This window comes from Camponotus vicinus, unplaced genomic scaffold (genome assembly GCF_025532165.1).
Source record: "Camponotus vicinus isolate PSW18456_S1 unplaced genomic scaffold, iyCamVici1.0 SCAF_9, whole genome shotgun sequence".
NCBI classification, from domain to species: Eukaryota; Metazoa; Arthropoda; class Insecta; order Hymenoptera; family Formicidae; genus Camponotus; species Camponotus vicinus.
The window spans coordinates 7,697,068-7,720,315 of record NW_028141981.1 but is presented as its reverse complement, the minus strand read 5'-3'; the positions used below and the strand labels follow the sequence as shown (position 1 = coordinate 7,720,315).

The window sequence follows — 23,248 nt, the reverse complement described above, 5'->3', positions numbered from 1 at the left end:
AAAATATCAATTCAAGATTATTTTATTCTTAAAAATCTGCTGCCATTTTTTTCATAATTTTAAAATTTATAATTCAATTTTTAATATTTTTTCAAGCTGATTAATTTTTTTAAATTTAAATTAACTTAATTGCTTTCAAATATTTATTTGGCCAATATAAATAGAATTAATTAATGCTAATAAATATAATTGATATTAATTATATAAATCTAAATAATTGACGTTACGTATAAATTGATTAATTAATTAGTCGTTTAATAACTTAAAAGCAATTTAAATAAAAATTATAAATAGAGTCCATATCTCTCGAGTGTGAATGTAATGAATGATTTACCATTCGTAGAAAATGATGCATGTGCTCAGGCTTTGTGTCCACGATGAGATTCTGAATTTCCTTGCTCTTCATCTCGGAGAGGACCTGCCTGTACGAATTCGGATCTGCCTGTCTGAGACTGATTTCGATGTCACGGATTTTCGGTGACCTCACCAACTGTCGCAATTTTACCAATCCTGAAAGACCGAAATAAATTATTAGTCACCAAGAATGTATCAATGATATACAAGATATATATCGAGTTAGTGTCTCTAAAGCAGAGTCGAGACTAGAATCATTCGCGACGATACTTGTCCACACGAGAAAATCATCACACGATCTCCACACGAATTACATATTAGGTCGGTCGCTTAATGGCATGGAAACCCGTGAATCGCGCTATCCGACGAAATCAATACTCTCCCGAGCATCTAAGTATAATCAAAGCATCCGACTTGCGGGTCTTCCGGGGGAGGCGCGGATACCGTTGCAAGTTACCGTCAGGAACTTTGACTTTCGTGATTCTAGCGTGGAAAGGGATAGCGTATTAGTTTGCCGGTCCCTTCGGACCAGAAGGACAGATGTCCAGATAATCTGTGAAAATAAACTTTGCATATGCAAACGATTCGCTAATTGATTCGCTCGAGTTTGCGCATATGTGTTTGCATATATTAATTCGTATTTTTATATAGAGACCACGTGTTTAATGGATCATAGTAACAAATCGTGCATCTCTGAAGAAGAACGCAATTTATTTTAAAATTTATGTAATCGTTTAAAAATTCCTGTAGAGATATGAAATAAAATTATACATCAATTAGTATTATAATCAGTTTTACCATTAAATTTATTACATAATTAGCGTTAGAAAAGAATATTTTATTCAGATTCTTGATATTTTTTCTTTTAAGAACGAAGAGAACATTTTAAATGCAAATTATTGAACATATTTATTTAAAATATAATAACATAGAAATTGTTAATTGAAATAATAATTTCAATAAAAATCAGAAATATAAACATTACTTCAAATATTATATATACTAAGAAAAGTTAGAAAATTAATAAAATAAAAATATATATTTTTTTCAAAGTAACCATCAGATCAAAATAGATCAAACATAATATATAAACATACATAATGTAAAAGAGAAAAATGAATTGGATTATATATGTAAAATTTTCCTGGTTGTTTTTATATTTTTTTATTTTTCATATGTGCATATTTATAGGAAAAAGATTGGAAAAATTTTCCAAAATGGAAATCAAATCAAAGTGAAATCTATGAAACTAGTATTCAGATACTCATTATCCATGTAATAAAAATCATTTCATTTATATTAATTATTTAAAATGTTAAACTAAAAATATATATCTAAAATATATTTTTGATTTAAAGTCAACAATATATCTTAAATAAAGTCAACAATATATCTTAAATAAAGTCAACAATATATTTTAAATAAGTTTTTAATTAATATGTAAAAAATAATAATTTATATTAATTCATATACAAAAGTAGGAACAAAAATAGTTAATATAAATATTTTTATTTGTTATTTTAAATATTAAAATTTTGTCTAACAATAAAATGTGCGTATCATTTTAAATATAATAAAGACATAATGTAAAATGATAAATATATATATCTAATGTAATAAAAAGTTCTTTAAAAACAATTTAGAATAATTTCTGACAAAGAAACATGCTTTGTTATGCGTTTCGTCCGAATGTTAGCAATAATTAATTCAGAGGTGAGCAAGAAACCGAGTTTAATTGAAGCCGTGTCGGCGGTAACTCGAGTAAGACCAATGTTCTCATGTAAGCAGATTTTGCATCCTAGGGGACAACACACCGGACGACTATTCTGGGACAACACACTGTGAATATACCGTACAATAGCTCGAAGTTAAGCTATGTCCCGTTAATACAACACCACTATGATAGCCGAGAGTGTAGTATCTCTTTGAGATATATCGCATAATGAGAGCGAAGAAGAAAACGATACCGTGTGATAATTATTTATATGAATAGCATAATAAAAATTTGATTACTTGACATAAACATTAAGTAATTTATCGATAATTTATTGGTATTTCAATATTAATAATTGTAATTTGGCGAACTTGGCAAATGAAAAATCTTGCGTTTTTTTTAAGAAGCGTTTTTATTATTTGAGAGTTCTTCACAGTGAAAGATAGTTAAAATGGTTAAACTGTAGTATGGGTACTGTTGCTTGAGCTGAGAATAATAAGTAGAATATTTCTCGCGGTTTGCGGCGTGACTCGTTGCAGCTCAAATTATTAACACTTCGCGTGCAGCGGGAAACGGACTTTCATGGGAGTCGTTTGAAACGGCGGTTTTAATTAAAATAGCATTTCAAGCGTTCTACTGCGCTTTGCAATTTCACAGGCGACACATGAGAGCGGCACCTCTTATGAAAATTGACATGGCGAGAAGCCATAAAATACGATGCATTATCACGCGAGGTACGTTTCATAAGGTGCTACAACTAGAATAATCCGTGAGCATCAATCAAAGTGAAAGAACGGGACGTCGTTTACGATCTTAGGATGCGAATATTCTGCATCGTTCACAGATTACTACGTAGACAGAATTGTCATCGTTAGACTTTATGTATATTATTTAAAGGATATCGGGGGAAATTGTGTTTCTAGAGAGCGAGCAAACGTCACATGTGAAATACACGCGATGTGAATTTCTCATTACAACCAGTACAAAATATACATATAATGGAAATGATCCATAATTTACAAAAAAGTTTTATCATTCTTTTATTTTATCTTATATTATAATAAGATAAGAATATAATGAGAATTATTAATAACAAGCGAAAAATATAGAGATCATGTATAATATTTAGTATAAAGAAAAGAATTATTAAAGAAAAGAAATTATTATACGTATATAAATGCATGCATAATAGTTTCTTACTAATAATATTAATTTTAATTCTTATTAATAATAATTATATTAATAATAATATATTAATAATAATATATTAATAATCCTAGTAATAATAATATATTAATAATAATTATATATGTATAATAGCTTTTATATATATATTTAATAAAGATTGAACAATAAAAAAAATTTTAAAGACTCTTCTGAATATAATCAAGTCAAAATAAAAAAATATAGTAATTTTTCGTTGTAAATATAAATTTATTGTAACTGTGAAGTGTTATACGTTTCGATTTCTTTTTTTGGTCATCAGCGCAATTAAAAAGTAAATTGAAACATTGATTACATAAATAAATGTTGTTATACGAATAAAAAATAAAAAAGAAAAAAATAAATAAAATTACTGACATAAAGTGAACTGAAGTCTTTCACGTTATTTTTTATATAATTGCGAATTTATTCATGTAACCGATGTTTAAATTTACTTTTTAATTGAGCTGAATTGAGAAGAAACTCAAAAGAAGAAACTGAAACATGACTTTATAGTTACAATTTACAATAATTTTATATTTATAACAAAACATATGCGCTTTATATACTACGCTTGCCATGCTCTTATTGCCATTTTTTTACGTCGATTTAATTATAAAGATTAAAGTATCTATTTTATGAAACTATATAATACTGACCAAATAACTAAGGATTATTATTTTTATGTTAATGTGTGTCGAGATGTCCCTAAATTATTTTACAAAAATATTGTGGTTGTCACACAAATCTTGGAAGAGACCGCTAATCGAAATAATTGACTACATCGCTTGTAGTCTAGAGGACGCGGAACAAGAGAAAAATTGCGAGCTAAATCGAAGCGCGGTTTATCCGACGATAAAGATAATTTCTCCGGGGTTTGAGAATGCGCGGGGACATACGCGTTTCCCAGCGGGAAACAGATTATTATATCCTTTTTTATACACACTCTAATGGCGACCACTTACGATGCGTTCTCGAAATGTCGATATGCCCCCGTATCTCAACGGCACGGCGCGAAATATTGCGCTGAGTCGGCGTGGGCGAAAGGAAGCTGTCAACGACTCTACTTGCTTCCTCCTTTTTCCCTCTTCGCCTCGAGTGGATCGCCGCGGTGACAGACGATCGAAATAATTGGATCGTTGGCTGTCTTAAACATGCACATTTCAAGAGGATGGCCGAATGAATATTGGGAGACGCGAGCGAGCGATTACGTCCGAAAGATTCGATTTAGAAGTATGCATTATAAAATAGCGCCTTATAGAATATATATACAGATAAATTTTTGTGATTATGTAAAAAATACTTGGTAGCGTTTTTAATAATACACCAAGAAAGTAAGAGGGATACAACTTTTCTTGCGTCGTCAGAATTACATTCCGAAAGAAAGAACGAAGGAAGATATAAAAATTGCTTTCGTAAAATTTCCCATAGAAAGCTGCACAACTTATTCCTTGGAATTTACTGCAATATTATGTATCATTCTTAAGAAGAAATATCTCTTAAGATTTATACGATCTTTTTAAAGAAGAAACTACAACGTAGGTTTTACTTTTTTTCGCTGCTCGTCGAAAAGCAATGCTGCAAATAAATTTATCCATTGTGGTTGACATTCAAAAAACCGTCAAAATACGTAATCAATGCGAAAATATGTTTTAATATTTAAATGTTGCAAATTCGAGAGAAGAATATTTTTTCCATTCTTTTCTTAAAAATAAAAGTATTTATATTAAATGAATAAAATTATATATTATATATAACATCTTCAAGTTGTAAAAATTACATGTTCCATAACAAATCTTTATCGGCATGAAATAATGTGTGGTGCATATTCAAATGATCAATCGACATTTCAATAAAAAATAACAATAAAATCTTTAATACTATCAATTTTATATTTTAGTTTTCTTAACCAATATAACCTATAATAGTTAAAATTAGCTACAATACTGAGAAGAAATGAATTTTTGTTAATTTTTCAGTTACGTACATATGTAGCAAATATATTAATTTGCTATAGTAATAATGAAAAAATAAATATATTAATTCTTTGAATGTCATATTAACTTTAAATCAAGATTGCCAATCTTTTTTATGGGGAAAACGCAGAGCAAAAACAAAAATAGGAAAAAAGCGAAAAAAGCTTGCTTATTGCTCTTGGGATAAAACCGCAATACGTAAATGGAGTTTAAAATGTCAATTATAACATGAGCGTATTGTTGAAAAGAGAACTTCAACCAAATAACCGCATAAAAAAAACAGAATATAAAGTAAAATTGTCTAAAAGTAAAAAAAGAGAAGTAAAAATTCGAAACATTTGTTTAAATATTCGAAATTTAACTGTTTCCAATAAAAATATTTTTATGAAACTATGTCGCAGCTTGAAATGCGAATTCCATTTCATTCGCACACGTATTTATACATTCAACCTATCAATTATTTTGACTATGCCATTTCTCTCATTATTAACGCGAAAAAACGTTTTAATATTCAACGCATTCGTAACAACGTTGTCTGCTTACTCGCCACTGATCAAAGGCAAATTTTTAGAACATGTGTGACGAGATGGGCTTTCATTAACCGCCCGAAGGATTCCAAAAAGGCATACCGTTTTGCAGAAACTTTTCTCGTCCCATCAAGATTGACCAGTCATCTGTGCGAAAAGAAATATCGAACTTCAACGATCGCCGAGTTATTCGAAAAGTTTTCGAAGACTTTCGCTGCGTCTAGGAACGAGCAAACTCCCGCTCTCCTTCTCAGGGTTCCCTCTTCATTTTGATTTAGCCATCGTATAGAACATACATACCCGACTGGACACGTTTCGCATGGGGTCGCCCATAAAATTCTCATTACGACAGGGAGGAGCGATTTCTCCCTTATGCGTGTAAGAGCACAGCACGTAACCGAGAGTACTTGCTAAGGATCTTGCGCAAAATATGGTGGCGACCGCGTGTAATTTTCACAAATGCGTTCCGCTTCTCGCGGATTCTTTGAACTTTCTTGTAATTACCGAATTATAACGCTCAGATCGTGCGAAGAATATTGGCGGGGTTCACGTTCGGGGGCAAAATCATTTAGAACACGTGGCTGAAATTAGAAAGAAGGGAGGGTAGAGGCCTGTTTGCCGAAATTTGAAAATACGTGAGAGAAATTATCGATCTTTCTGACAATATTCGTGGTACGTGAGGAAAATGACTGGCAGAGTCACTGGCGGTAGTCACTCAGCGAGATTATTGAGAACACGTGAGAAAAATGGCTGATTAAGATATGCAAGAGAGATTACAAGTAATTTTCTTTTAAGAAATTTATAATACATGGTGAAAAAAAGGTAAAACTATGCGACTCAGGGAAAGATCGAACTAAATTCTGACGCTAATATACATATTGTGTGCGTTATTTGTTTTATAAAGTTTCATAGTAATGTATATGCATGAGATGTGGTTTTTATATAAATAAATTCAAGGCATTTTTTTGTAATTTACATGATATAGATAATTTTTGCATAAAAACATAAATTTTATATTACCTTTATATTCTTTTTTTTTAGCTAGAAAATAATTGAGGATCGCGATATGTCCAGAATTACAGAAAGAGAATATTTGTAGGACAGTTAGGTACTAGATATTCGAAGCTTTTCGTCATATAAGTTTTGCAGAATGCTGCTGGCCTGTCACTATCAGTGGTTAAATAAAAATATGATATGGCCACGGCGCGCCTGGTTTTGACGGAACTCACGTAAGAAGGATTTGACGTTTCCTGCTTGAACTAGCAAACTTTACGAAGCGAACGTATAGAATAAGAACAAAAGTATCTTTTTGCAAGCGGAATATATTTCTCGCGGATAAAATGTCAAAAATAAAGTGAGTGCATGGCATTAAATATTTTGTATACTCGCTTGTTATTAATATTAAAAATATTAATAATATCTTACCGTCAACTATCTCTAACTATCTCAACTATCTGGTTAAAAATATACGTTTTGGACGATGTTATTGTATTATTATTTTAAATTTATTCGCAATGCATAACCGTGACATCCGATAATATCCGCGAAATATAAAAATTTCTCGATAAAAGTACCGAGCTGCCACGAAGAAAAATGAAAGATATGCTGGGCGGAAACTCTGCTTTTTTCATCATTCTGCATTGAAATATAAAAATGCAGGGTCGTGCGTTCAGCGTGACGATTCGTCCTTCCGCCAGTGACTCCATTATTCTGGGGGTTTCGCGAGGAATGTGGACGATAAGAACTGCTGAGGGAAAAGGAATGAAAGAGAGAAAAAGAGAGGGAAAGAGAGAGAGGATGGACGCGGGGGAGGAATGCGGAGATGGTTGGTCGATAGGGTGAGAGAGCCTTGAAAGTTTCACAATGGACTGTGATGGGCCAGGTTGAAGGTTCATTGGCGATTCTCGGGACGTAAGGAGACGGAATCAGGTTTCGGCGGGACTACGAAGCAGGCTCGAAACCATTTCGACTGCTCGACCTGCTCTTTTAGCCCTCCTTTTTCCGCGCGGAAGAAAAAAAGCAAAGCGAAAAGTACCATCATCTCTAGTGCTGTGGATTTTCCCTCCCTCTTTCTGTACCGAACATCTCCCGAGATGAATGGGGGCTAAACTTATTACGCGATCGTAGATTGAAAACTCGAGCGTCGAATTAATCGTGAAACATTAATCCACGCGGTGGTTTCACTTCGATGGACTCCGGATGTAATTACGACGACGTCGGAATCTCACCGCCGACTTGCCGCTGAATAATGTCTGAGAAGCACGTCGTTATTCAGTGCATATAAAGACCGGCGCGCATGGAAGAATGTTCGCTTAATATCACGTCATATTACCCGCGTATATATTATCTCGTTTTTCCAATCGGCAAACTTTTCCAGCTTCCTTTCTCGTCTGCATAATTTCAAAAGCTCTTAGTATTTCAACGCGATCGTTTGATCAGTCTAATATGACGTCTAACCATAGGAGAAAAAAACAATAATGCTTGTTTCATTATATTATTACTACATGTATAAACAAAATTTCGAAAAATTTAATTTAGAATTAAATCACATTGTAGACAAAGTTACATCCGTAAATGATATAATAGACTGTTTGCATCTCTAAATAATAGAACATTAAGATAATAGTGTTATGTGACACTGATACGGTTAGTAAATTGTGTATCATCTTGTCGGCAAAATCGGACAGAGTAACTCTCGCTTAGTCACGATTTCCCTAGCTTACCATTAACATCGCAGATCTATATACATGCGGAGAACTTGGCGTTGATTTTACATCGTACCATGGACACAGGGTTTCATTGTAAAGTCTATTCATTGTCTGCCAGCAGTGCTAGCGAATTATATGGAGCGCGTTTATTGTGTGGAGGAGCAAGGTTTCTAATGCACTGACTTGATTTTGCTCGTTCTGCGTTAATGCGTGATCTTTCTCTCTCTCTCTCTCTCTCTCTCCCATGTATGCGGAAGGAACTCGATTAAATTCGAGCAGATGAGTGAATAAATGAATTGTACATCTTAAATTATATATCGGAATCTGTATGTAATGAAATTTGTGAATATATGTGATGAAATTTGTTCAATTCTTTTGTTTATTTTTAAATTTCTTTTATAAAATGGACGAAAAACTATTATCTAGTGACAAATGTGGGCAAAATTATGGACAATCAAATGACACAACAATTTTGTAAAAATTTGCATTTCCGTTTATCAACTGATTACAGATCTTGAATTGCTCCATATTCATGTAAATGGCTTAATATATGACTTAATATATACCTCTTGGAGTACCTAATGGAATAATTATATTAATTTAACGATATTTCAATGAAAATCTTGCCTCGATTCACACAGGTAATTATTATATACAATAATTATATATACAATAACATTAAACATTACATATGTATATAACATTTTATAATTTTATACAGATGCTTTGTGAACGGTTCTATACTAGCGGATCACGGTGCTTGAAGAATTTCACAATCTTTATTCCCTATATGCTTTTAGACTTCTACGGAATGTCAATTCGGTTCTTTCTCGAAAAGTTCAAACATGCTTCTTGTGCAATTTCAAATGGAATTTCACATAGAGTACGTATAGAGAATACCAAAGAATTTTTTGAACTATAAGAGAATTTTCAGCAGCGTTTCTCTAAATATTTTGTATTTGAATGTAAATGTGTGAAGATAAATTATATATTATTGAATTATATATATATATATATATATATATATATATATATATATATATATATATATATATAACATGAAAATTGCATTCCTATGCATAAAATTCGAATTTTAAAATGTTTTTCCTTTCGTTTCTGTAAAGGTACGATTTCTCTAAATGCTTATATAACGATCCTATATAACCATTAAAATATGCAGAAAAAGATGCAATTTTTTCTTTAATAAAAAAATTAGTTTATTTTACATATTTCATATAATTTTATAATTTCTCCAATATACATTTCTCTTAAAAATATTATGTTTAAATAATTTTAAATATTAAAGCAATATTTGGAAAAACATTATTTTATAAACTAACAATTTCCTAAACTTCAAAGTTACTTTTTCTCGAAAATGAAACTAAATAAAAAAATTTTATTTTATATTTTTTACTTCTTCAAAAATTATTTTGTTGCTGATTATACTCTCAGTTACAAAATACTCTGTGCGTATACATGCTTAATTTTGTTATATATAAATATAATTATTTATTTAGTTAATGTAATTTTAAATATGCTTGATATCTGACCGGATTGTGCACAATAATGTGCCTTAAATTCTTGCATGAGTTAAACTATTCGAGATGCAGGAACATCGGTCGCTTGATTAGATACGATGCGACGATTTGAGAAGCGCGCAAAGTGGATAGTAGTTGTTACTGGTCGGGTAAGTTTCCGCGTCGTCGCAAGAACTCCACGAGACGGAAAACGAGTAAAGTAATCGCGAATCGATATCAGCGACTCTCTAAACTGCTCGAAAGTTGAAAGAGATCTAGTGCCACGCTATCTGGCTCACCGAGATCACCGTCGAGAAACTCGCTGCATTTGCTCGACGATTGAATCATGTCAATTTCACAAACTGCCCGACAGACAGTCGAGAGATTTAAATTCGAATTAATTGATTCATTAATCATTCTCAATAATCTTCCGAAAAATTCATCCGATAAAATTACAAACTCGGCATAATATACATAATTCCCATAATTCGGATTCTAACATAATTCACGTATAAGTCTAGCAGCGGTTGGCATAATCGGACGACGCGGATTCGAGGGGCTTTCCGGATAAAGCCGACATTGAGCCGCTAAAACGATGTATCATCGCCGCGACGACGATGTTCGATCCTGCGGGAAACGTGAAATTCCACAGGACGAATCGCGGATTCTCTCGTAACGGCAAACATGCCCGAGACGTGTACGATTTTGTCGACTTGGATCCCTTACACTTTGCGGGTACATAGCGCGCCGGAATTGAAAGTGGAGGAAACACGAAGATCGCGGAGTCCTGGTAAATCTCTCGAGGAATTCAATGTCGATCCTTGAAGGAAGCGCGAGGAAGGGAGGAGGGTGATGAACTCAACCCCAAGGAATCGGGGGCGTTCTAATCGGCTTGTACGTGTACTTCTGTGCACTCTCTCACAAATAGCTAAGCTCGTTGTGGAAGACGGTTTAAGCTCGGGAGATGTTTTCATCAAAAGCGGTCAAATTCCGGGGGAAAATCTCGTGGAGACGCGACGAAATGAAATTATCGACGCATCAGGTTGGGAGATGAAGTTGGATAGAAAAACTTCGAAACACCTATCGCTTCATTCATGTGAGTGCGTCGGTCCATTAATAGTATTATTTAATTTCACCTTACCAAATCCTAACGCGTTCTATTCCACTGTGTATGTTATGTGATGAAGTTTTGTACGCTATATAATAGTCTCTAATAAAATACCGGTATTAATACCGGGAATTCGAGCCATGCGTTTGGTTAATTACGTTATCAATTTCATATCTATCGATCTATTTAGTACAAATGGCTCATAGTATACTAATTTTCATTTGAAAGGTAATATAGGTAATAAAGGTAGTAATACACGAAGCCAAGTTCATGAGATAAATTTATATGACCTTCTCCTCTCTCTTCGTATCGATATTATTTTACGACTCATGTAACTATTTCTGGCGTCGCAAATTTGTCCCGCTGTAAAATTTTGATTTAAAACAATGGAATTCCATTAATTCTTATAATTAATTTCTACGAGTTTTAAATATCAATTATTTTATTTCGTCAAATGTATTATACAAATCTTCGTGATAATAATTTTTTATCATTTATCGCGTACCATCTCTTGACAAGATGCTGGATGATAATTACAGCGATTCGTCTCGCGATGTGTTACAGGCGACTGGGATTTGCGAAAAACCGCCTGCGGAGACCCACAAAATATCTCTCGACGCGACAAATGCTTCCGGACAGTGGATTTAGCAGCGATCTTGCAGAATCGTCACGCGTCGCAGTAACCGCAGTGACGGCTCACGTGCTGCGATAATCAGTCACGGGAATATTCCGGCGTCGCAGAACTCAACGTTTATGTCGTGCGATTCTTCTTCGTGCGTTGCCAGCATCGCACTACCTAAATTCGACGCAATCGTGCCCATCCAGAGAATCGTGTTCCGTCGATCACTCGTCACTCGCTCGTTATTTCCGCCAAATTACGGGAGGTGTGCAATTTGAGCCATCCGCGTTTGCATAATTAATGCGTCTTCGCCAACGCGGCTTCGTTATATGATGAAAACATGAAAGCGCATCAAAAGTGCTCGCGATCTCGTGATTGCAATTTGCGTATAAAGATTCGAAAGCGAAAGCGAGAGGATCATTTAGAAGGTAAAAATAACAAGTAAAATTATATACTAGCGAAAATTCGTTGTTTTACTTTCCAAAAACATTAGAAATTAAAAAATTATCACAATTTTTGTTAAGATAATAAAAGATAACATTGTATATTCTTTGAAATTCCTCTTTATATTTTAGCACCTTGAATAAGTCTTTATAAGAGTACAATTTAATCTGTCCGGGAGATTAGGAGAAGTTCCCTATCTGGGAACGTGCTTGCAACGTTTTCAAATTATTTAAATAAGTCCATTATGCGAATTAATTAAAATCATAGAACCGACTTGCTAAAGTGAAGAGAGAACGTTCTTCTCCGTAAAAGGAGGAACTCCAATCCGGTTTCATACCTAGCTAAATGTTTTAAATCAAGCTCATCTATCGCTATTAACTTCTTATTTCTTTCGTCGCTTTCTCGACTAGATAAAGTATTAATTTCACACGAAAGTGAGATGTTTTTTGCCCACTGCGTATACGCAAATTTTTGAATAAAATGCTCACTTCGAACTGTAAAGGATTTTAAAATTAACTCTGCATCGACAAGAGTGAAACGAGAAACTTGAACGTGAACAATCGCTCGAATTTCATTGAACGCATGTTGCTTTTCTACAATATTTTTAATGTGAAAAATTTGAACGAGGAATATCTTCTCTTTAATTTACCTATGATTTTTACAGAATAAACGTAACGCTTCGCAATCGAAACATTAAAAGAAACTCGAAAGGCTACTATTGCTAACTCTTGACTCTTTAATCGATTAAATTAGTCACGATTCGCTCGAGCCAGACGATAAAAATAGATGATATGAATATGCATTTTCTGCATACATAATTCGCGATAAAGAGAAGAGGACATACTTGAGAAATTTATCATTTATTTTTTTTATTTCGTTTAAACAATGAATTCTATCTTCATTTGCAACTAAAAATGCGCAGTACCATTAGCGCGATTTTACATTCCTAGAATAGCACGTGTCAAAGGTTCCAAGCAATTTTTACTGGGCATGTAAAACAGATTTCTAGATGCCAGTAAGCGCAGAGAGATTCGTATAAGCTAATTTGCCTTTGACTTTTCGTATTCTTACGCAGCAAATGTTACTATACGTATGTGTCCCAGAAATTAGTATCACATTTACTAAGTTGCGAGCACAATCATAGTTTTTAGCAAAGATTAATAAAATAAAACAAAAAATTAGCTATAAAAAACTAAATTTCTGTGCGCGTTTTATTTAATTATGCTGTATCAATTTAGTAGACGTATTATCATTGCAATTAAAATTATTATCACTTACCATAATCGTCCTCGTAGATGATCGCCACCTTGGTCCAATTGAGAAACTTCATGATGTCCTGATAAGCGATGTTGAGTAGACTTTGTGCGGGATAGAGATTAATGCTGAATTCTTTCGCCTCCGCGTCCAGATCCAGCCTAGCCTCGAGATGCGGAATGTCGAGGGCATCACAGATGCTGTGAATGTGCTGGCCGAGGATGGGATCAGAGGGTCCGAAAACCGCCTGGACGCCGTATTTGACCTGCTGACACGCTGAAACAAAAAGTGACACTCGCGTTAGTTTTAGCAAATATGTATCTTGAGCGCAAAAACATATAAAATGCTGAGATATTAGACATACAGCTTAATATAAACTCCGTCAAAAACACACACACACTGATACAAACTATATAAAATATTTTACAGCGTGATGAAAAATATTTCCGCTTCTAAAAAAAATAATCAATTTTTATTAATTTTTATATATAAAAAAAGAATATGACATTTAAAACTCTTAGTTAGTTTTCATTTTTATGATGTAGCTTCTTTTAGAATTTCAAGAAATATTCAATTTTTGTCAATCAGTATTTAATTTTGAGTTCAAAGAATTTAGGTCGGCATCATACACTGGGCCTAAACTTATCGCAGGAAATCATATTGTTTAAATTTATTTTATTTATTGAGCTAAAAACCTAATTTTGTTATTTTTAAACATTTTGCTTTGTTTTACATTTTATTTTCAAGATGCAGTAAATGTAAATGTGTCAATAATTTTTGTTACATGTATCGTGAAGAGACTTTTTCATCTGGAATACAAATACAATTATTTTTTCAATCAAGAACTTATCATTATTTCGCAAGTAATTCGTAATCAGCGGTTGTAAGATAGGAAACTAAGATAAGTTGGACACATACTTGCTGTAATTCATATACAGTGAATTTTTGTGGTTGAGAAGTAATGTATAGTCAATGTCTTTCATCATTTCTATGGTATATCGAAAACTTAAAGATCATAAAAATAATTATTTTTGCATGATGCCTCCCTTTCAGCATGGAATGTCGAAGAAAAAAAATTGTGGATCATCAACTATTCAAACATCCCATCAGTTATACGACTAGTATCACATGGAGATGACTTGTTCGTTCCTATCTTACCAGAATAACATAATCTAGAGATATGAAAATTGGTCGCGAAACATCATTGAAACTTTAATATCAAATTATCCCATAAAACTTACTAAATGAAATATTTTATTTTGTTGAAAAAAGTTGAATATTATATCTCGAAATCTAGAACTAATAAAAATATTGTAGTATCACGCTTGTTTTGTGCCTCATTCTTAATAAGAATTGACTAATTTTATAAAATAAAGAAAAAATTTTTACTTTTCTGTATACCCGTGTAATTTAACTCGACCTTCTTCTGAAGAATTAACAATACGGTAATTTTAATTATCGCGGGTAATGATGCTATTCTATTCGCTATTAGTTTACAATCGAGTTATGCTTTTTTCTTTTTTCCCTTTATGCAATTAACGTCCATTTCTCCGTTTTCGCCGAATGAGAAAGAGGAAACCGATTAACTCGGAAATTAGCGGCGTTTTCCGGTACCGGAAAACGCCGTAACCGGACATAATGACGCCGTGTCACGGTCGATAATCCCAGTGTGGCGCGGAGAAGTCCACCCATAGACGAGCACTAACGCCGCATTAACGCCACATTAAATGTAGGACACGCGAGCATAAGGGAGGGTGTACGTCGTTGTACGTGCAGAATGACCGAAGCCGAAGCACGCTCGCGTCGGCTTATCTCCCGGTAAGTTCTCCAAGTGTTGCCTTGTATCGGGTTTAGACAACCGACCGAATCGGAGTTTGGTCGAGAACACCACCCACAGGAACAAGCTCTCGTCGTCTTCTCCTCTCCAATTCCCCCTTATATAGTCTCCCTTTGCCTCTGCTTTACCAAATTAATTTATGTTGTTGCGCGGATGAAAATCGATTTTCCAAGTTGCGTGTCCGGGCAACAAGACGACATTAGTTACATCAAGTGTCGCGAGTTTCGATAAACGCGAGCGAATGTTGAACTCTGCGCGAAATGCAACGTGAGGATTATTATGAAGGAAGAAGCTGCATGGAATTGCGACGAGTCAATATGCGCGTTCAATAATGCCTTTGGGCAAAGTAATAAATTAGCTATCATTCGCTCGTTTGCGGCGGATGTAAAAATGGCGAGGCGTTTTAATTGAAGGAACATTCTTTTATATGTAAAGTGATTCGATGTCAACGCTGACCAATAAATTATTTGCGACAATGATTTCTGCGAAAATGTTGAATCGTTTAATACGCCGACTGATTTAAGCCGAATCGTTTGATTTCCGTCCAATTATCACGATGGAACAGTGGAAAAGATCAACGGGAAGCTGGAAGCCAGCGAGTAATGGCTTCGTGTGCAACAAGATAATGGGTATTTGGAAGTTCCATTATCATTCCACGCTACAGCAGTGATATCGTCGTCATTATACGCGGATTACAACAATCCGGACAATCTCGTTCTTTACTACGTATCGTTTCTGGTTGGACACAGTAATACAAAGCCGCGGGGTACAAAGATGGTCGGCGTGATTGATTAAATGAAATTTTACACGGATAGCATAATGTTACTTCGATCTCAAATTGGTCGAAATAAATATTGAATATCACGTGGTTGTAGAATTTGCATTTAATGAAAGGTGCTATCTGCAAAGAAATTTTTTTTATTATATTTTTTCATTACGTAAAATCATAATGGATGTGTATCTAACCAATTTATCTGAAAATATCTAAAGATGCAAAGGAGATCGTGAGGCTTGTAAAATTGGGGCAACTGAAATTGCAGAGAATTATCCATATTTCACCCATATATACATAAATACATTTATATTTAATTTACAATGCGCTCGATATATTGATTTAGCGTTATGGCACCTATATCAATATTTTGAACACGGCTTATTGCATTACCTCTCAAGCTGCTCGACCATTAAATTTGCACAGATTAAAATCGTAGCTAGAAATACGTAAAGGCCAAAATAAACTTTTAAGACTCGTATTGACGTTCAAAGCGCAAAGCTTAAAAAAAATTAAATTGGCTGCAAACAAATTTTTCTCTCTCTTGAAAGTAAATGAAGTTTAATTCGTTGCTTAATCGGGTGATCATTAATCTGGCACATGCGCCTCAACTTTTTCTTTTTCTTCTTTAAAGTACTTTACTTTTCTAGGGAAATAACTCTCATTGTCAGTGTGAAGTGCGCTCTAATAAATCGAATTCAATCTACCTTCCGCTCATGTTTCTTTCATAACTTGCGTACCGCGATATATTTTTCTTCTTTTAAATATTCGTACAATCGGTTCCTTTTCAAACATATCCTATTTTGTTTTTTAGCAAGTGCGGGTAGTTGAAATACGATGCAAAGAAATAAAATACACATTGGAAAATGGAAAGATGAGCAAAGAGAACATGCATGAAAAAATTGCAATAGTAAAAATAAAGTGAAAATATAAGAATAAGAAAAAAGATTATTTGATCGTTAGTTGAAAACGAATGAATTTACTCCTCATGGAAAGTGTTAGAGAGAGAGTCACTATATATTTTTTTAACTCCAAATTTTTTTGTTAATTAAAGTTCAGTTTATTGTTAACAAAAAATTAAAAAATGTCTTTGATTTTTAAAATTTTATTTTTTTATTATACTTACCTTTATCTAAAAAGGAAACTTAATAAATGGAATTTTTTGTCTGTTCTTGACCAGATCAAACTTCTCAGATTAAATGGCATATCGTTTTTATTTTTTTAATAGTATAATCGATTTCCTTTCAATCCAACCGTGTCCCGTTATTGTCAAGAGAAAGGAAGAAAGAACATCGAACAGAGTGGTGCGATGGGAATTGAGATGAGAGCAAATGGGACAGAAAGCGGAAAGTAAAAGGACGTTAGGTGGGCAGCTGAATAGCAAGGAAATAAAATGCACGTCGAAAAATGGGAGCGGACAACTAGCGCAAGCAGAAAGGATGTGTAATGGTGAATGTAACGCTAGAATGCAGGCACCAACGAGACGGATAAGAAATAATGCGATGATGCCCGATCCATCAACCTTTCTTCCTGTTTTCCTTTTACTTTGCTGCTTCTAAACTATTGGCGTTTATATTATGCTTCGTAAGAAATAATAGAATGCTATTTGTGTTTAAATACAAATATTAGATTATAGATAAAGATTATATGTAATTGTCCATATATTTTCCTTTCAATTTTTGTATTAGTATTCTGTTTTACATTTTTCTATATAAGCAATCGTCATGATTTTATAATAGCGTTTTACAATATGCATATTTCTTTATTGGAAAACAATTATTTTAAAAGCATTGTTAATATTTTCATATAATACATTCTTTGCCGTATAGAAAATCAATAAATCCTATTAGGTTCGTACAAAGAGCTTAAATTTCCATCAAAATTTTATTACCCAAACATTTAAAGCTAAATTCGTGAATAATTGTCAATTTTTAAAATTAATTCATTATTTGGTTGTGTCTTTTCTTAAATTATCAAGGTCCTTTTGAAGTGAACTGCAATTCGAAAAAATTTAAGATAAAATCATTCATTCTATAATTTTATATGTTGCATATTCTAAATATATGTGTACTCTGATCCATATGTTTATTTAAACACATATACTCGCAAACATATATGTATTGCATATTTTTAATTTCTCAAATATTTTCTGAATTATATGACATACGACAATTATAAGAATATTTCCCAAAATTTTGTCATAAATCATTTAAAGTAGACTTATATAGAAAAAAATAAACTTTTAATAAATTTAATTTTGCAAATAGCATAAGTTGAAAAAAGATAAAGTGGATATATGTAACGCTGTACAAAATCTATCGCGAGATAAATATGATTTTGATATGTAGTTGAATGAAAATATCGAACTTATTGCGGCGAATATATCTCTCCATGTTTCACAGTAGCAAAAAAAATTTGCGTTGCTCTCGCAAATAGTTCCATATCGCTGCACATGTTTACGCGTACACAAATATTTTTCGCGTAATGCGTCGCGTCGATCGACGAGAAATATAAATCTGACATTTTATTACTTTTGTCTTCAGTAATCCCACCAAGGAACTTGCAGGATATAAACCGAGATGGGGAGAAAAGCGGGAGGGCAATAGGTTCGATATTATTTGTCAACCTGCGCCAGACGGAGCACTAATCGCAATTTCGGTGTGTTTCATGGTTCGAGTATTTACCACTCGGTAATTATTTTTGGTCACTAAAAGCACGATTTCCGTGCGCCTCCAGAAATGAAAGAAATATAGTTTTGTTATTTTTATTAAGAATCTCCATAAAAATGATATATTTTGCAAGAAATGAACTTAAAACTCAATTATACTGTTGAACCATAAATTCAGAGATGAAATAAAGTATATTTAGTTCGTTATGACATAGCTTTGTTTACTATTTACGAAATATTATTAAAACTTTAAAGTCCATTATCTAAAAAATCAGAGATATGGACTTTCATCAATTCAATTTAACATGATAAATGATGCACAATTATATGTGCATTATTCGATATTATAATATAATATCGAATAATGTACATATAATATTATATATAATATCGAATAATGCCGGCAATATGTCAACTTTAAAACTTCATATGTTGGCGATGGCTTGTATAAAAGATATAAAGATATAAAGATATAAAGATAAGTAGATGTTTCGAAAATGTTTCGATATTAGCTACAAGAATATGCAATAAAAAGTACGGATCTTTATTTAAAATTAAAAATTGTTAACTTGACCATGTAATCGCGCAGTCAAATAAATATTAACATCTGTCTTTTTTAATATCTCATAATTATTGCTTCAAACATTGTTTCATGTTTTTCATATTTATTAGGGGCAATTGATACACAAGATCCCATTTTAATTGCCCCAAACAAATATCTCAAAAAATATGAAAGATAAAAAGTTTGAAGTAAAAATTGTAGAATATCAAGAGGGATAAATGGGGGACACTATGTGTATATTTATACATTTTGAATTGAAATTAAAGATATGAATATACATATATGCATGTATATGCAATTTACATTTTTTTGATTTGCAAAAACTCTGGTTCAGAGATTATATCCAGAAATAATCCATTCCAAAAAACATTTCAATAATTGGATCGATATATGCGAACATGTGAAATTTCGCCGCGTAATTAAAGATCCGAAATGCAGTGTAAATGTATACTAGGGCCGTTTTGCACTATCGATCCGCCGCATTTGTCATCCGAAGCGAAATGAATTCAATTTATTCCGTTTGCGACGGATCTCGTCGCAGAGTTTCATCACCGGAGTTGTTCTCAGTGGCGATGTAGCCCACGACTTTTGTCACTGATGAGGGAAAAAAAAATCACCTAACGGAGATCCCGGGAATAAACGTAATTTCGCAATCGCCGGGATTTATATCGCGGAAGAACTATCTTCTATAAAAAAAAAATCCAGTTACAGCTCTGGTAAACCCATTTCGTTTTTCATACGTACAAACAACTCGGGGCATTTGAAACGATTTAATTTGCATGAAACGTTTCGGGTGAGAAAATTGACGCTTTTAAAATCGATTTTTCTAATTATACATGTATATAAATAAATGTAAATTATTTATATAAATTTACGTAGTCGTATATAATTCTATTAATGCATCGTACATATTTAAAATTATATTGTTGAAAGCAAATATAATTTTTAGACTACACAGATCGTACATGCATTTCCTACTGCAAATTCATACAGCCATTAATAGTGCGAATGGGGTTATTCGCGAAATGTCGATGGTCTCTACCTTGATTTATTTCAAAGTAGTTGCTACTCTCTCGCTGGAATTAATCGAATCGACTTATTTCCTTGCGGTTTCTCTTGGACGTCGGTTGCGTTTCTGAGTTTCGCGCTGCAGCTCTTCGCTATATCGCCACTTCATTATTGCGCAACTAACTTGACGCTGCCTTGCTAGAGTGGTCAATCGTATAGTCTTCGCTGATTGATTGCGGTAACTATAGTAATCGGGTAACCTGAATTCGCTTGTCCACTTGATTCATTAGGAATTATATCATCACCGATCGAAGGGTCTTTAAAGCATCAATTAAGTGGTGCCTTATCGATCCTCAGCAGAATCGTCGGTGAAACGAACTGTAGTTTCGGCGGAAGATCGCAATGCGGAAAATCCAATTTGTCGACTGTACCGATAAATATATTATCCGGCTTTATACTCGGTTCTATCCGATGGAAGTCGTGCGCGATTTGTTCATTAATCCGTTAACTCTCCGAGATACTCGCGACGTTGTCGGTCTTATCGTCTCCGCGCAAATTCGTAAAGGCAAATTCGAACTTCAATTCGATAAGCTCGAGATATCTTATCTGCAGAATCCATACTATAGTAATACGGCGTTGGTCTCGGAGTGAAATTCTAACTTACGTTCGCAACGACCAGACGGAATCGGTAATGTTACAAAGGGCAACGTCGGCATTCTGTGTTTCAAGGACGTAGTCTCCGGTCTCGAGACGGTAGTAAATTGAAAAGTGAGATCGATAATGGCGCGAGAAGGGAAAACAGTTCGCGTATTTTCGCGAACACAAACGGAGAGTGGGATATATAAGCGGTTGGTCGCAGATCAGGGGGCTCCTCCGGAAATGCGACGTGAAAATAAGAGAAGGAAAGCGAGTAGTGGAGGCGAGCCAGCCAGCCAATCGTATCTGAATTTGTTTACGATGACAGCACGCTGTCGAAAAAGTTTCTGTGGCTGCCGTCGACGTCGTCCACGAGAAATACGAAAGTTAACCCGCTTTTTTAAACGTCAGTTCCGATGTTATGGGGCGAGGGATCGCCATTTCTCGTTCCCCGCATTTACCCCCGATGATTCGACGAAAATCAATCATACTTCGAGAGGATCGAGACCGGCTCGGTTCCTCTTACGTTCTCCGATCATCCACGGCAAGATCCACTCGATGGTCGGCTCCTCATTTCGGGTAAGTCCCGAATCCTCATCCATGAAGATCCGCGCGATCAAAGTTAACGTCTTGTCCGCGAGCACAAAAGGCGGAGGATACGTCTTTACGCGAATTTTCCGACCATAAATCGGAAGGGAAGCGCGCACAATGGACCCCGAAAGGAATATCGGTGCCTATTCGAGTTCCTCGATCCTTCTTTTTCGCGTTCAACAAGATCCATTTCGCGCACGATGCTCGATCTACCTCGTTGCCGTCGTCGAACCAAAAACCGTCGAGATCGTCGCGGGAGGCTCTGATACGTTACGAGCTTGGCCGCCGGCCACGAGCGGTTATCTTCCCTCCGCTACCCTCTCGCTGGCCGTGCCAATGGTGCTCGCGATGATGAATCAAAGTCGCAAGGCGATTCCGCTATCTGGGATTGCGCGACCGGGGGGGAAGGGGGGAGAGTGATTCGGGCGCTCTTCTTAATTTCGTGAGATAAGGCGGCTGCGTTTTAAATCAATGGTGCGAGAACATCGCAGATAAAGCCCGACGTAAGTATAAAAAGAAGCCATTACGCGCGATTATGCCTCTTCTTGCGCCGCGCGCGGCGCACTTACTGGCGTTTAAGTGCCACGTTGTAATCAGGCTGATTAGAATCTTACGTGAATTAATCTTACGACTTCACGCACAGGAACGACGTTAAACGAGATAATAATGTAAGCCGGTATTAAAATTCTAGTCCTCAGGGATTGAAAATATCGACATTATTGATTAAAAGTATATGCGATGCATGGGTTGTGAATTTAACTTTAATGTTAATTCATATTATATGACATAATATAAAAAAATATTTTTCTAAGTATTAATAAATAATTATTTGCTTTTACGTATTATCCAAGAGCAGATTCATTATGAATGAATAAGTCCGTTTATTAAAAATTGCATTCAATTATATAATATTTTGTCATGTAATGGATTTTTAAGAGATGATACCTTAAAAAATTAGACTGTTTCTTAGAGCAACCTTGCGTTAACTTATTTTTCACTCTTGTGAAAAAAATTATGACGTACTATTTTAGAAATATTAAAACAACTGCTGCGATTTCCCTAACGAGAAATTGTGAGGCGTGTAGGGCTGAGTTATTATGGGGGTGTACGTCGTGAAAATGTGAACAGCCGGACTTGGACTCGTAATTATTCCGCGCTCGTAAAAAGATCTTGCCGGGTCATTGCCAAGGCATTCTCTCTCGAGATGCAGTAGATTTAAGTTGCTGTAGAGGAGAGTGTCTTGAGTTCCTTGCCAAGAGAGAACTGTCGAGGGACCTGCGTGATACATCGATATCCATAGTAGTCGCCTGGTGATATCGTAATATTTTATCTTTAACAATAATATTTTTTATGTAGGGGAAAAAAGCATCTGCTTTTTCGAAAACGTTATATTGTGCGATGATTGCATTACACTGTTATAAATAAATATGTAACATCCTAAAGTATTATTTTACATTAAAACAATAAAATATGAATAATATCATATTTACGAGACAAATTCTTTATTTTTTTCCCTTTATATTTAGTTTATGCGCTTTTATAATTTGTGAAAAATATATTGTCAAGGGAAAAGATATTTTCCAACATTCCTCTTGTTTATACAATCATCACATCCTCTTATTTTACAATTATATTACTGTGTTATAATTATAAGCAATGGAAGAAAATTATACTTCTTTCAATTATTTTTTAATTTACTAATGTACTAATTATTATGTAATAATTATTTCAAACATATAGCTTAGAAATT

General features: G+C 34.1%; 1 protein-coding gene and 1 long non-coding RNA gene across 10 annotated transcripts in view; one reads left to right on the top strand and one right to left on the bottom strand.

Annotated features, from left to right (window-relative positions):
* The window catches only part of LOC145977546 (glutamate receptor ionotropic, kainate 2), a 136,737-nt gene that overhangs the window by 66,415 nt on the left and 47,074 nt on the right, over positions 1 to 23,248 (bottom strand). For all 6 annotated transcript variants that reach the window (XR_014440544.1, XM_083109649.1, XM_083109650.1 and 3 more), the window contains exons 4-5: positions 13,449 to 13,700; positions 335 to 510 (exon numbers count right to left, since the gene is read on the bottom strand). Coding sequence is in view for 5 of the 6 variants with exons in the window: in XM_083109649.1 (XP_082965775.1) it covers positions 335 to 510; positions 13,449 to 13,700 (428 nt within the window). In the remaining variant the exon portion in view is untranslated. The remainder of the gene's footprint in view (positions 1 to 334; positions 511 to 13,448; positions 13,701 to 23,248) is intronic.
* On the top strand, positions 8,893 to 14,691 carry LOC145977552 (uncharacterized). 4 transcript variants are annotated; one of them, XR_014440549.1, is made up of 5 exons: positions 8,893 to 9,123; positions 9,204 to 9,365; positions 10,516 to 11,095; positions 11,672 to 12,154; positions 13,466 to 14,691. It is a non-coding gene; the product is annotated as an uncharacterized LOC145977552 (long non-coding RNA). The 4 variants fall into 4 exon arrangements; XR_014440547.1 differs by having other exon boundaries at positions 10,521 to 11,095; positions 13,466 to 14,690; XR_014440548.1 differs by lacking the exon at positions 10,516 to 11,095 and having other exon boundaries at positions 13,466 to 14,287; positions 14,478 to 14,687.